Source organism: Rhinolophus sinicus, linkage group LG04 (assembly GCF_036562045.2).
Source record: "Rhinolophus sinicus isolate RSC01 linkage group LG04, ASM3656204v1, whole genome shotgun sequence".
Taxonomy (NCBI): domain Eukaryota; kingdom Metazoa; phylum Chordata; class Mammalia; order Chiroptera; family Rhinolophidae; genus Rhinolophus; species Rhinolophus sinicus.
Genome location: NC_133754.1, coordinates 101,530,953 through 101,547,234, shown reverse-complemented (window position 1 = coordinate 101,547,234; position 16,282 = coordinate 101,530,953). Strand labels below are relative to the sequence as shown.

Here is a 16,282-nt window from a genome sequence, read left to right as displayed (position 1 = left end):
CAGGCAGTCCAGTTGGGCAATATCCTTCAGCCAAAAATCAATCTATAACCCTGAGGTAATGAGAAGAAAACGCCCCCGTTCAGTAATGGTGGATTTGTGTTCTTGTTGGAATAAATCATTAGCCTCCAAGGTAAGACTTTCACTGCGAGCTTAGCTCAGTTGATTTGGATAAATCAACCCTTACAGATTTGTTTTACAACTAAAGTTTATAGTTGTACTTCATTAATTTTATCTCCAAAAGTGGGTCATAAGCATCGTAGATGTTTTCCTTCTTGAACTTCTCTCATAGCACTTACTTTATTGTTATTATTCGCTGTACACCTGTCTTGTCTTACAAGACTGGAAGCTCCTTGAATGCTCAGGCCATGTGTTAGGCACCTTTATATGCCAGCGTCCACCGCAGAGTACTGCACGTGGTAGACACTCCTATGTGTGGAATGAGCGAATGATGGAATGAATGAATTGAATGAATTGCTTAGGTCACTGTTGCCCTATAGATTTCTATTGATCTTAAACTGTTAAAATATCTGAATTAGGTCACATTTACACCCAGATTGAGGCCATTTTTACCCAGGAAGATCTGTCCCCACACATTTTTCACGAATTTTAAAGATCGCCCAATATCACTTCTGTGTGACATTTGCTGCCCTGTTTGCCCGAAAATAAGACCTAGCCAGACCATCAGCTCTAATGCATCTTTTGGAGCAAAAATTAATATAAGACCCGGTCTTATATTACATTATATAAGACCGGGTCTTATAGTAAAATAAGACCGTGTCTTATATTAAGTTTTGCTCCAAAAGACGCATTAGAGCTGATGGTCCGGCTAGGTCTTATTTTCTGGGAAACACCGTAATATATTAGCACAGTGTATAGGCAGTCAATAAAATTTTGCTGAGTGACTATTGAATGACTGAATGCATTTGGTGCACAATTGACTGAAAAAAAATGTTTAATGATAAAAGGAAATTTTCCAGGCCTTTAGACCATTTCTAGAGTGATTACTGATATGTTTTCTTAACTCAGCTACTTTCAAAAAATCTTGTCAACTTTTGTGAATAGGGTTTCTATTTCCTTTGGAAAGGATTTATTATTTGATATCCACCCAAGATTTGTTTGTGCTGGCATAAAACTTATTTTTTTGTTAATACTCATCATTTTGTACTGAATTGAATAACAACTGTTTATTTTCTTCTATTGGTAAGAAGCATTCTCTTCTCTGAAAGATCATATCAAATTTTGTTTCTTTTCTCCAAATACTGTATAGCCTGGCTCCTCAAAAGACTCTTCTTGAGAAAGTGGCTATGAAAAACCACAATTCTCATTGTAATGTAGTAAGTTCTGAGGCAAATACACAAAGCACAATGGAAAGATCACACCCATACTTGGCCACGAATTTAATCAACTCTATGTTGAATGATAAAAGTTTTAATTGCACAAAGATAGTATATAATATTTCAAATATGAAAGAAAGGACAATTAGTAGTGCTATCAAAATACAGGGATTTTTTTTTAAAAAGGATAGAAAAATTATACTCAGGACCCTTAATTATTCCTCATTATAAGCATATGTAGTGATTCATTCATGCAGGTTTTTATATGTAGATAAGATGATTTTTTTTTCTTTTTGAAGAATTTCATTGTAGCTACGAGATGAGAAATGCATTGATGTAACAATGTATTATGGTAATGTTATAGCTTTCTTTTACTGTTAGGATTGCTAAAAGCTTATTTAAAATACCCAACTGACATAATGTGCGTTCAGTAAAGAGGACACTGCTGTATGCATTATCCTTCCCCTGTCACTGTTTGGTACCACATCACCTGGCTTTTTTCTACACAGGCCACTTTGTTAAGAGGGAGGCCAAGGGAGTTCAAATTTTAGGCAGTGGATGGTGGGGTTACTGTGCTATCCACCTGGCCAGTCACCAGCATACCTTACCTGCGATGGTTCTCATAAGGTGTCCTACAGGCAAGATGAGAAACATACTTGCTTTCCAGCCAAAGGAGTTGTAGGCTTTTGGAGCCAGGTTTGCAAGAGGACAGCAGAGCTAACCCCATGCTGGCTGGGTCTGGGTTCAGACAAGGGTGTCCGAGCAGAGGGCTAAACCCTGAGTTATGAAGCATCACGGGTCAATGCCCAAGCTAGACTGCTCTGGCTGCCAAGGGAATTCCCAGGGTGCCCGGGTCCCAAGCAAAGCACTCAGGGTAGCAGGACCTCACTGCTCCCTCTGCCTCGCTGGAGAAGTGTTCAAAGGAAAGGGTGTGCCCAGGCACGGGGCCAGAGGCCTCCCACCCTGAAGTCAGCGCAGCTGGCCTGCCAGGGCGACACCCAGGGAAAGGGGAGACCGGAGGCTCCGAGGGGCAGAGGGGGACACATGGGTGGAAGGGCCTGCCTCCCACCTCCTCCATGTCCCCTCAACCTTCAGTTCTGGCTCAGGCCTGGCATGTGGGAGGAACCGCAAAATGTTCGATCCAATCAGAGAGATTGGCTGGGTGTCTCTTCAGATTCCAGAACACTTGGAAACGGTAATTCTGCCAAAAGAGGCTCCGTCAAAGATGATCTGGATGACAGATAGCAGTTAAAAACTTCATCTATTGAACCTGAAAGAAGTAAAGCAGTCATGATTACCATCACTGGAAAACAGAAACAAAACCAGCAGTGCCTTCAGAACTACACAATGTCACCATTTCAATGATTACGAGAGAAATCTGGCTTCCTCGGAACTACTCAGAAAAGCAAACAGAAATGGCAGCCCTTTGTTGCCAGCAGGACATGGATTGCCATTTACTTTTCTGTGGGCCGGAGTAGATTTGCAGCGAGTTGCATGAATCCTTTCTCACTTGATGACAAAAGGCCCAACAGTGGGGACAGCCTAAGACAAAGGTCAGTGTTTTGGAAGGAGGTGGAGCTGGGCTACCCGATTCACCCAGGCAGGGCCAGTGGATGCCAGGGCGGCTGGTGAACCTTGGCTGTGCCCTCTGCCATGCCTACCAGCGCCCCCGCTGGCTTTGACGCACCCTTCCCCACTGCTCTGGACTGGGAGTGGCCCCAGGGCTGGCTGTCAGTAAAGGAAGCATGACCCACATCACATGCTCCTGGTTGTCCCCAGGATGGCTTACAGGACAGAAGGTGAGCCCTGGGGAAACATAAAACCCTGCCCAGGCCAGTGGGTGGGGCTGGAGGGGTGTCACAGGAAGGACTGGGGCGTCTGGGACTGCCACCACTGGCTAAGTTCATTTTGCCTCAAAAGGATCAGCATATAACCCCCACACATGTCTGCAGGCGAGCAGAGCACAGAGGCATCTTTGTAAGGAACACCCAGATACAGAAAGTAAAGCAACGTGGACGGTGGGGGTGAGGGACGGAGGGAGGGAAAGGAGAGAGAGAGACAGAGGAGGACAGACAGAAAGACAGAGATGGGGTGGGGAGGAAGAGCAGGAAATGGATGGGGAGGGAGAGACAGAGACACAGAGAGGGGCAGCTTCCAAGACAAGAAATAGCTATGAGGAAGCATTTTTGCTACAAACATTGGACGAAAGCAACTGTCATTAAATACAATTACTGAAGACTTTTGTATTTTACATCAGGACTTTTTGAAAACTGCAGGTTCATAGGAGTGGGGTTTTCTGTTTGATTCATTTTTGCAATTAGCTGCAAAAGCCCTGGTTCAAGGAAGTTGTTTTGCAGCCTACTAGCACAGCACAGAGAGAACAGGCTCAGAGAAGACCATGCAGACAAAATGTGACCTCTGTCACCCTCTCAGCCACAGGAGTCTGAAAAGTCTCGCCAACCTCTCAGGAGGAGTCACTGGATGTTAAAATCTAGAACGCACCACATATAATAGGTCATTCTTAAGTGAAACATTCTCGAGTTATTCTTTTGTGGTCTTACAAACTCTGGAGAACCTTTCCAAGGTTTTTTTTTTGGTTTTGTTTAATTGACGTAAAATTGATAGATATCTCTGCCAAGCAGACTCCTCCCTCAGCTGACACTTTTTTTTCCACATTCTGTTGCCCCTACTGTGCACAGTAGGAAAGCACCATTCCTTCACGATATTTAAATAATTGCTAATAATATTTAAATGAGTATTAATATGTATTTAAATCAATAGTATATTGAAAAATTATTTTCTGGGTGTGCTACATAATATAGCTGCTGTGTCAGCAAACGTTAAGAAGCCTGACAGGAAAAGGCACTATATTTCTTTTTGGCAGTACACATTTCTCACTTCTGACTGTATGAATTCTGTGATATTATATTTCCCCTCTATCAAGAGGCCTGCCCTTGTCCATGCATTGTCTCTTCTCTCCCATGATATTATTCTACCCTTTATTTAACTACCTTCCTCGGGTACTTGAGAATTAACATACCTCTGGAAGTTACACTGAATTTTCGGTCAGAGAAACTGCTCCTTCGGATTAAAGGTTCACTCATCTTTTCCAGAAATAATTTAATGGTCTCCTTCTTTTCTGGACTTGTACTTGACAAATTCAGAACCTTTCCATTCACCTTTACACTGGAATTGCTGAGCCCAAACCAATAGAAGAAATCAAATAATGCGTCGGCTTTGAATTCATAGGCAAAGCTCAAATTTTCTCCGTTAAGCACTTCATTTCCTGGAGGGAAAAAATTCTTTACTGCCTCTTGAAAATCAAACTGAAAGAGAGAGAAGCATTTGATCAATTTCATGCATATGACGATGATGTTATATCCCAGAATTCTATATCATTATAGAATTATATTATAGAAATAACAACTGCCCACATGTCCAAAATGTCAACCTCTTATTTCTCTTTCATTCTGACAGATATTTTTAAACAGTTGCCTTTATTTTTTGCTTTTGCAGCATATTCCATCTACAGACCTTGAGGTGCTTGGTCAAGCTGACATTCATCCTTACACCATTTCTAATAAGTGGCTAGAAATTCGGCTCATTTTATTAGTGATGCTGAAGCAACAGCAACCGTCTACATATGTCTGGAGGCAGTTATGCTACAGTTGAGCTCCAGAGACTCAGCCGGCACCAAGTGCCCGAGCCCCTTGGCGAGTCGCCGCCCTGGACCCAGGCAGGCTGGTGCTCACCTGAAGCCGGTAGCTTTCTCCAATCACTGAGGAAATGACTGTGTCCATGCCTTGTTCTATTTGCCTTCTTATCTTGGGGTGCCTTGTGTTCACGAGAAATGCGTATGTTCTTTCTAGAAATGAGGAAGCATCATTCAAAGAGAAGTGTGCATGAGTGACAGAAACGTACTTAGTATTTCACAAAGCAGTGATTCCACTGTGTTTGGAGATTGTACTCATTTATAGCCTCCCTCGTCACAGAGCCTCACCAGATTTCTAGAAACGTTTCAGAGAGTTCTGCAGGTGGGAAGGAAGCAGGTCAGAAAGCCAGCTCCCCCAAGGCTGCACTTTATCACTTTTGTCTGGGAAATGGAAAGTTCCGTTCCATCATCATCACAGGTGAGAACAGAACCTCCACCTGTGTGCAGCCCGGGGAGCTGAAGTGAATTGTTATGTGGCTGTCACCAACATGTCCTCATTTGCAAAGCAGAAAATCAGCCAAGTCCATGGAAGGAGGCTGCCCCATGCCTCCCCCTCCCCTATCTTCCCCTACTCCCTCAGACAGTTGGCTTTCTTCTGCCAAAGGGCTGGTAGAGGGCACTACAGATCCAGGCAATTCTCCTCCATGCTCCAACAATCCCCAGTGGGAAGGAAAGTCCTCCCATTGTTTAAATTAAGCCATGTCTGTGCCCTGCCACAGTTGGTTTTTTGTCATTGTTTTGCTTTTTTTTTTTTTATAATCTCTTAAATCTCATTCTGTCCAATTCTATATACTATAAGCAAAGAGCGGACTGTTTACTCATTAGGAAATATGAAATACTATTAACCAATAACCCCTTTTCCAGCCTCCAAAAGCAAGCTGTATGGCCTTAATTATTCAAGTGCTTTTTCTAGGGAGACACGTACCATAGATTGTCACTCTCTGTTTAAAGGCCATGGAACAGCCATTAGGTGATTTTGAGAACTCAACATTTTGCTTTGGCTTTGAGCACCAGACCTGCGGTCCACCAATGACATGAGTTACATGCTTGAGGAACACATTTTGAACTAAGCTTTGCACCGGTCTTATTTATCTTATTTTTCCTACCCCTGTCTTTCTTTCTCTCAAATTATTTTTTGGGCACTTTAGATAGAAACTACTTCATGTCCTCTTTGAGGTGAGATATAATGAAACAAATGAAACAAGCAAGCTATTTTGTACCTTGAATTAACTTTCACACAAACCAAGCCAGGACCGTTAAGTTCATTACCTTCTCTGGGCAAGCACACGCCACAGTTGTACTGGTTGCACACTGCACAACTCTGAAGGATGCCAGTCACATTCATAGACATTGGCTATTTGTATATTTATTATGACAAACTTCTGGGAAGAATTAATGGATTGTCTTGAGTTAATGGTGGCTTTTTCTAACTTGCACCAAAGTACAGTTTATGATAGCAGTAAGGCCGGAGGTGTTGCCTTAATCACAATTTTCATTCAATTGAAACTTGACCATCTTAAGCTTTTTTTTTTTTTTTTTTGTATCATAGAATCTCTCTTCATTTCACAGCTTTCTTCACAATGAACCAGCAATGAGTTTCTGTACCTCCTTCCACAATAGTTACACAACTGTGTACCTTTTTTAGGCCACCCACACATACCTCCTTGTGCCATTCCCCGCCTGTCATTAAAATGTTAAAATGGAGAGGTCTCTATTGTTTCTTAAGATTTCTCCTGAGAGATGGAGTAGGAGCTGTACTTGATGCATCTGTGAATTACATTCCTAGAGAACTCTCTGGATTCCTGGCCATCATCAAGCCAAATACGATCAGGGGCTCAGATGCTCTAATGAGCTGCTTGTTACTGTGTGTGGTGCTCCACGTCCCTCCCGCTGACAGCATCTTGACTTTGAATTAGGAAGTGAGCAGAGAATCTGAATGACGGAATGAAATGAGCAGATAATCAGCTCCATGAATCTGAATGAGGAAGTTTCTTTAGAACTTGTAGATCATTTCTTATTACCTTGGACTCACTTTAAGAATGTTATTTAGAAGTTAGCTTAAGAAATTCTACTTCTGGCGGCCAGTTGGCTCAATGCTTAGAGTGTGGTGCTCATAACACCAAGGTCGCCGGTTCGATTCCCACATGGGCCAATGAGCTGTGCCCTCCACAACTAGGTTGAAAGCAACGACTTGACATGGAGCTGATGGGTCCTGGAGAAACACACTGTTCCCCAATATTCCCCAATAAAAATTAAAAGAGAAAAGAAAAGAAATTCTACTTCTATCATTATGTCCAGGGTTTCCTCCACATGTCCCTCTGAGCAAAAGGAAGAAGTGGAAATGGAGATATTTCCATATTGGAATTTGAATGAATACAGTTGTTATCAGTCTGATTTCTTTGAAGAAGCAATAAAGAGACATTTCTGCAACTGAAATTCAAATATCATAGCATGAGACATAAAAACATCTGCAAGTATTATTTCCTCATCTACGAAATGGGGATGGCATAAGCACCTGACAGGTACGATGACCGTGCATCCTAGTTTGCCTGAGTCAGTCTCAGTTTATACCTTTGTCCCAGCACCTACTTTCATAGTCAAAAATTTTGTTCCCATTTGGATGGTAAGCCTGCTGGGCTGCTGTGCCAATTAATGATGTTAGAGCATACCTGGAATACCTGAGTGTTTGATACGTGGTAGACTACTATATAGTATCATCTTCATCACTCCATCATTTTTGAAACTGCTGCAGGCTCTGAACATCAAATCACTTCCTGTCTGGACAGGAAGTATGAAAGAAATCTCAAAGACAGAGGGCCATGGCCCAAGATCATGGAGAGGTTTGCTCTGCAGGCTTGTGCTGTGCTTCAGATGGCCTCACACACCAGGCTTCTCGCTCCCAGCCTTGTCACTAGCTGACATTCACCCTGCTGTCTCCATGCCCAGGTGCTACATCGTCAGCATGCAGCCCAGCAGCCCACAGCCCAGCAAGACAGAGCCAATCCAAAGTATGTATATACCGACCTTCTGATGTATCCTTTCTGGTCAGTACATTAACAAAGAACAGCATCGGTTTGCTCAATATAGTTTCCCTGTAGTCTTTATAATCGCAGTAGTTGGTCAGTTCCACATATCTATATATAAAAATAAAAAATCAGAAGAGGCAACCATATTTTAACCGCTGAAATAAATCCCTCTCTCCTGGTCAGCTGCGACCAACATGCAACCCAAAGGTGACCATGGTCCTTCGGGTGGCCCGATCCCAATGTTTGGCTCTCAGATAATGACCGGTACCATCTATCTTTTGGACTAGAAGAGTTAATTTGAAGCTATACAAGTTCTATGTCTCTCTGAATTGAGAATGCATTGCACTTGCTAAGTGGAATTACCTGGGTCTTCTCCAGTTTTAGTCCTCCCGGTCTGAAACTTTCCTTTTCTTCTCCTCTGCTCTTCCCTTCTCTAATCTCAAAATAAACCCAGCCCCCTCCGAAAATTACACATAAACCAATATTCATAGAATGAATTCACATCTCCCCGATCCTGAGCTTGTGCAATTAAAAAACAACTAATGTTGAATTTTTGCCCAGCGCCCTGTTAAATGTAGCTTTCTTGGTTTTCATTCACTGTTTCGGGCTGGGGACAGCTTTTGCATTTGCGCATTTGGACTCTGTCATCCAGTATGCCCGCGTTTTCTCGCTGCTCTACCACATTTCCAAGCAGTCTATGTCTCTACTTGCATCGTTGATAAAAAGGCAGATCCAAGTATAACTTAGCTTCTTTGAAGAAGAGGACTAATTTTATAACCAAACCCAAGCTCAGGGGCTGTGTGGATATAGGTAGGCCAAAGGGCATCCAGTCCAGCTTGCTGCAGGATGCAGCTGCCTCCCCTTCACCACGGAGATGCTTCCACTGACAGCCCAGCTGTCGCCATCTGCACGGAGCAAAGGGGCAGTCCAGTGACAGTGCGTCTGCTTCTGACATCTAGTCACAGGGAGAGAGGGCTCCAGCGTTTCTCTCTGGCTTGTTGTCCTTTCAGTGTCTGGCATGAAAATGACAGCCTTGGAGAGCTCCCCGCAGCAGGGAGCTGTGGCCACATGGTCCTTGCAGCTTCCCTTCCCTCGCCCACGTCCCACAATCCACTCAGAGGCGCCAGCGCACAAGACCTTAACCCAGGCATAGGTCAAGAGCACGTGGGAGAATATCTACCCCCAAGTCAGAAAAACACAGTTTCCACTTATCTGTCTCCCAGCTTGGTTTCTTAGAAATATGTGTCGTTATCTTTTTCTGGGCTTGCCAGACTGGATTTTGAGAGCTTTTAAAACCCGATCTCTGATGGAGTTTCTAAAATGCTTCCTGCCTTCTGATTCACAGGCTTTGAACAGCCCATGGGCACTGGTGGTAGTCAGGTGACTGGGGTGGGGAGGGGACACGGGGCTGGTGCATTCCAGAGGAGGAAACGGGGTGTAGGCATTGTGTTCAGGGGTGGGGTGTGGGTGAGGATGGCAAGAGTAGGGGAGAAGAGGGTGGGAGTGGAGAAGGGGATGGGGACTTGGGGAGTACGAGGGGATGGGCTGCATATGGAAATGCACTGGGGATTTTGTATGGCTCCTCTTCTGACCCTCCCCTGCCTTTGCCCTCACTTGGGCAAAATAGTGCGGAGGGAGAATGGGGTGAGGTAGGGCATGTGATGGGGAGAAGCACTTGTGTTCCTTATCAGCAGACAGAGAATTTTCCTGTTCTTTGTCCCAGTTGATCACCTGCATGGGAATGGGGAGCAAAGGAGGAAGGAGAAAGGGGACCACCATTTGCTAGGTTCATTCATTCAGTGACATTTGTTAAGCAGCAATAATGTGCTGGCACCAAGTAGGCATTCACATGGGGCCCTTATCACATCTGAGGAGCTCAGGACCAATAGGGATGGGGTAAGGGTGGCAGTACAGGGGCTCCCGTGGGCTCTCCCAACCCCTCTGCTGCCCACATGCCAAGGACAGGCAGACAACAGTGTCCTGGGAAGAGGAGAGGTCTGTGGTTGCAGGGTGGTGGGGTGGGGTGAGGGGGAGACACAGAAGGAGAAAGGCAGATGAAAACTCTTGTAACAGAAGGAGAAAAAGATAGATGTGTGATGCTGGGATGGGAGTCACGTGCCTCCTGTGAGCCATCTAAGGTGGATTTTCACATTCTCCCACCTTGTTTGTCACCGAGTTAATTTATAGTCATTTGAGCATGTAATCGCTTTTCCTCAAAGCGATTCCTCTGCTTTCTTAACATCCCTGATTGTCACCGCCCAGGGTGAGCACAGGCAGGGGGTGTGTGTGCAGTGCAGCCAAAAATCTGCACTTTCCATTACTATTCTGATGACACACATGACAATACTTGCCTCCACCTACAAAATCAAATGACACCCGATGGAAAGCATCATCAGTAGGAAAAAGATAAAAATCCCAATTTGGAAATGATCGCTGGTTATGAAAATAATCAGTTTTCCCCAGAATTCTGTGGAAAGCTTGTTGGAATGCTACGGCGCATGCTCAGAGAAAGGGGTGGGCGGGGGCTTCTGGATCGCCACATACTGAGTTTAATGCTTGACCTACACGAGTTATCCCTGTCTTTTAGAGTCTGAATCGATAAGATGCGCTGAATAATAAAACTATGCTCGACATAATTTAATCCCTCTTTGATGATTCAGAGGCACTTTTAGGGTCTTCACGGGCCTGTAAACATCATCACGGAGCATGCTGGTTATCACTGCACTGCAGACGCGTGAAAATGCTGCTGCTTACATGAGAGCTCTGATAACAGCATTCACAGTCCAGAGATGGTGGCAAGATCCCTACTTAATAAACTATTTAAACCATGTCGCCAATAAGAAATAGCTCCTTCAGTTATCCATTCCCAGCCTCTCTGTTATGGTCCAATTGTTAAACACCTCTAAATTCCAGAGAAGTAAAGAAATGTGAGCATTCCTTTGGAATTCACTGTTATAAAATCTGGATATATAAGTCACCAAAATACAAAAAGATTGAGGACCGAGGTGTTAAGTCGCACAGTTATTTATCTGACATCCAATCCCGTTTTATTTTAAGAGGAGCCTTACTAGACTGCTTTATGGACTAATTATTTCATCTTTAATCATTGCACATTCCTGAATTACTGTGCAAATATTGCTACTGTGTACTGGGTACTTATTATATTTGCTGATGTTATCATTAGGGAGGAGAAGCAAACAGATGAAGACCGTTCCTTTAAATTCTCATTTCTTCATTGCCTTTACCCTGGCCCCCAAATGCTTCTCAGCTGAAAGTTTCTAAACCTGGCTCCAGTCCAAAGAGCAGAGGACAGGACACTGGTGGGAAGCGTAGTGATTCAATCTGATCCATGTCCTAATTGACTGGCTGTATGAACTCAGCCCCACAGCCAAAACCCACTGTGACACTGAGTGAGTTCCTTAACCCGTCTGAACCTGCATCCTTATCCGTAAAGGGACATAACAGTATTGCCTTCTGTTGATGACTCAGTGCAGTGCAAGCAGCATAGACGTATGGACTTGGGCCCATAGCAGATGCTCAACAAACATGATTATTAGTCTCTTTAATCATGGCCAACTCTGCTGCCCACAGAATGAAGTTCGGTAAGCTTCTGGGTTCATTGGAATTACCAGGAATGGAGGACAACATGAATATCTGAAAAAAATCTGTGAGCAAGAATTTCTCTTTCCTTGCTCCAGTTTCTATCCTTGTCTTTTCCGTTTGGAAAGCTAAAGAGGACAGCTTAATCAAGGCCATATCTGAAAACTGGGACCAAGAAAGAACACTATATTTTTGCTTCTAGCAAATCAGGACTGACTGAAAGATCACCCACCTTCTAAGACACCTCCTTTTTTCTGGAGTTCCCTTCAGGTTTCATATCATCTCTAGCCTGATCTGAAAAGCTGCTCTAAATGTCCCTTGGTTCTGACAATTTACTGCTCAGAGACAAACAGGAATTCATACCCATGGCTTCCATCTGAGGGTGCGTGTGTTCATTTAAACAAATATGGAGAGAGGAGCAGAGAAAAAGAGGAACACATATTGGGATAGTCCTTGTGTAGAAGGCCCAGACATTGCTTAGAGTGTTCATAACCCTTTGCTGCGACACCAAGCAAAGGCTCGCAGGGACACCCTGCCCTTGGGAGCAGGTAGGCTGGCTCTGCTGGGTCTCTAGTGCCAAACTGATAGCTTTATCCAGCGCCTCACTCCAAGTTCTCCAAAGTTCCTTCTCCTCCACTTCCTTCTATCCTTCTTCTGTCCCGCCTCTAGTGAAATTAAGCAAAATTTTTAGATGTATCACTCTACTGTCTGTGACTCAAATCAGGGATACACACATTTGCTCATTCATTCATTCATCAATTATTGATGCACAGTGCACGTGAAAGTGCATGTGATGGGGCACAGAATGATTCATTCATTCATTCATGCAACAAATGTTTGCTAAGCTTTGACAATGTGCCAGGCACTGGGGACACAAGATGAAAAAGGACATAGTTGTGCCTTCAAGAAGCACATAGTCCATTGAGGAGACAGGTAAGAAAACGCACCGTTTCAATATGAAATGATAGCTGTCTACGATCTTGCTTCTTAAAGTGTGGTCCATGGACCCACAGCACTGGCATGTGGGAGCTTGTAAAACTACAGATTCCCAGGCCCTTCTCCACGTTGATTCAATCAGAATGTACATTTCATAAAATCTCCAGGAGACCTGCACACTCACTTCAGGTTTGGGAAGCACTAGTGGAAGACATGGTCCCTCCACTCAAAGGCTTGCAAACTAATTAATCGTTCACACACACAAATGCCAGAGGCACACATGGTTCTCTGCATGCAGGTGTCCACGACCCACAGGCTTACACTCCAGTTATTTAAAATAAGAAGGAGCAAAGAAGGAAGGGCCTGGGGTTAGAAGCATTTATTGAGCTGAGACAGGCACATGAAGCGGGTTCGGTCTGTCAGGCCCAACATCCCGCCAGTGGGTGGGCAAAGCAGGACGGAGATGCAGACCCCAGGAGGAGGCACGGCTTATCCAGGACCGTGGGGTGGCCGCACCCAGGCCTCAGGCCTGCAGGCAGGCATGTGGCAAGGACCAGGTGAGCTGAGAGCAGAAAGCAGGCCAGAGTGTGCCAGGAGTCCAGGGCAAGGCTCCTGGGGAAGGAAGGCAGGAGCCTTTTGCAGCGCTGCTTGCCCAGACTGGTGGAGCTGGCTCTGTTAAAAGCCTCACCTTTAGCTTCAGTTAATTCTGGACACTTTCATTTTTCACATTCTGTTCTCAAATATGAATATTTCTTTTGAAATCTTCACAAATCTGATTTCTAATTCAGTTCCTCCCAGTCCCCTGCTTATGGGTTGGAATTTTCAGTTCGTAAAGAAAAGGAGAAATTCTTGCGGGGAATGGTTTTTCAGGCACTGAAAGCCCTCACTTTCTCTTTGTGTGGACAAACAAGGTTTTGCCAGCAGCTTTGAAGAAGGCATTTTAAGTCATTTTGGTTGCTTGCCCCTCTTGGCTGCACCCTACCCACAGGGTGGCTCAGTGCTGCCGTCTTTTCCAGTAGCAAAGGCTTTGTTTTTAACAGTGGCCGCTTGTCCTCTCTGAACCATGTTCTAGATTGCACTTGCCCACATCCGGGCGCTCAGTTCCGCAGCACACATTTGACACACCCCCCCCCAAACACACACACACGTGCAGACGTGCATTACACTCACCTTCCCAGAACGTGATCTGCGCACACCACGGCCCACAGGACCCTGGGTTGGACCTCACTGGGCTTTGCTCCGTTCTTATCTATGGTTTATTTATTTATTTGATATACTAAGGGACTGCAAAGATGAGACACTGAACTTTTATACGCTTCTCCACGGGGTCTTTTCACTAGATAAAGCTCATAGTGCACAAAACTGAGTAGCCCACCCCATTCCCACCTCACCCCATCTAAAGCCAGGGTGCGTCTCTTCTATGCAAACACCCACCAAGGGCGTGCCCCCAATTTGAGCTCATCTGACCCAGTTAAGGAGCCAGAAAGGGAAAATCATCGGCCAGTGACGCACTCCCCACCCTTCGCTCCCTCGAGCGCCCCGGTACCCCCCTGGGCGGCTTCTAGCACAGCTGCAAAATGACACGCGAAGGCGCAGAAAAGCCTGGGCGGGAGAGCTCTGCGGCCCCCAGTGACGTCACAAAGAGAACAATCTAGACGCGGCACCAAGGAGGGGAGGGCAGCAGGGTCTCCCGGGGACCCGGCGGCCGGGACGCGTGGGGAGCCCACCCACCTCTTGATGTAGCTGCCGAGGTGGCAGAGCTGCCCGTCGAGGCGCACGAGGCCATCGCCGAAGACGTTGAAGCCCCCGCGCGCGGCCGCAGGCTCCCGGAGCCCGGGCACCGCGAGCAGGTCGCCGCGCAGCTGCAGGGCGCCGGGCAGCAGGCGCAGCAGCTGGGCCACCGGCAGCACGGCCAGCTCGCAGTCGCACGTCCACAGACTGCGCAGCTCCCCCGACGAGATGGAGGTCAGGCTGGGCCTGGCCGCGGGCACGCACGCCGCTGTCGCCATCCCCGCCGCCCCGGAGGTCTCCGAGCGCCCAGGCCTCCTACTCTGGTCGGTCCGCTCCGGTGCCCACCCGCGAGGAGAGCTGCAGCCGAGAGCGGAAAAGGGGGCCGGCGCCGCGCGGCCTTTTTATCGCCCTGGGTGCGGCCGCCCCGCCCGCCCGCCCGCGGACACGACCCCAGGCCTCCGGGCCGCGTGCGCACCACTCAGAACTTGGCGCGCACACGCCCGGCCTCGCCCGCAGCCAAGGGTTACTCATCCCCCTCGGGTCCCCTACTTCGCACCCGGGGCTGGGCGGACACCGCTGGCAGGGTGGGGACAGTGGCCCTGGGTGAGGGGCGGGCCCCAGCACCCACCCAGGCCCAAGACACCGCGCCCGGGCGAGCCGATTGGACGAGGGCGCGCCCCTCTCCCGCTCTCCTCTCCTGGGGGCGGCGGGGCCGTCGGGGTAGTGGCGGACCTCTGATCCCCGCTCCACGCTACGCCGCAGCTGTCAGCCGCGGTCTCCCGGCCTGTTTTCTGCTTTTTTCGCTCCAGATTATACGGATTTCTCTCTCCGCTCAGCCTTTCCTCGCACCGATTCCTTTTCCTGGATTCCCTTCCCGGGATTCCCCTCCTCCTACAGATCCCACTGATCACATCACTTTTCCATGAAGACTTCGTGAGTCAAACTGCTTCCTCTGACTTCTTCTGCAGGGACCACAGGCCGCAGGGTGCCTGTCGCATAGTGGGGATGGAGGGGGCCAGCCCCGCTCCCTCCTGCCTGCCTTCCTGAGTCCCGAGCAAGTCATTTGTTCAGGCAGCCTATGGGGACGTGAGTGCTCCTTCTGCAGACACACTGGATGGCTTGGTCTCCTCGGGTGTGAAAAGAGGACGGTTTCATTTAATTTAAACTACGATTTCTGAAACATCCACTAGGAGACAGACGATAAGCTAAATTCTGAGAAGACTGGAAGGAATAAACACAAGCCCCACGCTTGCCCATCTTACAGTCTGCTGGGCTGATGGGGGAGACCGTTCCAGCCTTCCAGCCAGGACAAGGCACTCAATGAAAAGCGCTGCTGGGGGTGGGGAGGGGGTGCTGGTTTATGTGAGGAAAATCCCGCCCAGTTCTGAGGAGCTGAGCAGGCCTCCTGAAGTCCCATAATTTAGGACTCTAAGCTAGAGTCCTAAAAGTTGAGTACAATTTAGGGAACACCTTAAACTTGTCTTTGTGTGTCCCCAGCGTGGACCTGTGCATAGACTTAATCAAGGCCAATGAAGAGTCCTGTCCTATCTCACTTAAATCTCAGAATGTAAATGAATTCCATTCACATGTTCTCTCTGCAGACATGGGTCCCTTAGCCCCAGGCTCTGTCCCCAACATTGGGCTTCTCTGAACAAATCTAGTTTACCCAGCATGCATTGGTCACCACCAAATCAATCTTTTACGGGAGGAAGAGGCATCTATCTGCCTGTGAACCAAGCAGTCAAGGGCATTCTTTTGCAAAGTGAGGCCAGTGGACCACTGCACGGCCCGGAGGGTGGGTGTAGGTGGGCTGAGGCTGTAGGCAGGACCCAGAGGTTGGGGCTGTGTTTCCAGCACCCCCAATGCCAGTGTGCGTTCTAGCCCCAAACATTGACATGGTCACTGCTAAACACTAGGCCCCATCTTAAGCTCTTCCGGTGGTA

At 46.9% G+C, this 16,282-nt stretch overlaps 1 protein-coding gene across 1 annotated transcript; it reads right to left on the bottom strand.

Annotated features, from left to right (window-relative positions):
• Positions 1-1,382: 1,382 nt before the first annotated feature.
• Positions 1,383-15,367, bottom strand: MEDAG (mesenteric estrogen dependent adipogenesis). Its single transcript, XM_019718532.2, has 5 exons — positions 14,340-15,367; positions 8,071-8,180; positions 5,087-5,199; positions 4,375-4,660; positions 1,383-2,604 (listed from the first exon to the last, which is right to left on the bottom strand). Exons 1-5 carry the CDS (start codon positions 14,615-14,617, stop codon positions 2,480-2,482), a joined length of 912 nt encoding a protein of 303 aa, XP_019574091.1. The 5' UTR covers positions 14,618-15,367; the 3' UTR covers positions 1,383-2,479.
• Positions 15,368-16,282: the final 915 nt, after the last annotated feature.

Bases quoted from the DNA above. Each gene is read 5' to 3' on its own strand.
- MEDAG (XM_019718532.2), bottom strand. From the start codon at position 14,617: ATGGCGACAGCGGCGTGCGTGCCCGCGGCCAGGCCCAGCCTGACCTCC. The intron at 8,181-14,339 runs GTGGGTGGGCTC...TTTTATATATAG, and splicing joins CTCGGCAGCTACATCAAGAG to ATATGTGGAACTGACCAACT. The intron at 5,200-8,070 runs GTCGGTATATAC...CCTCATTTCTAG, and splicing joins CAGAAAGGATACATCAGAAG to AAAGAACATACGCATTTCTC.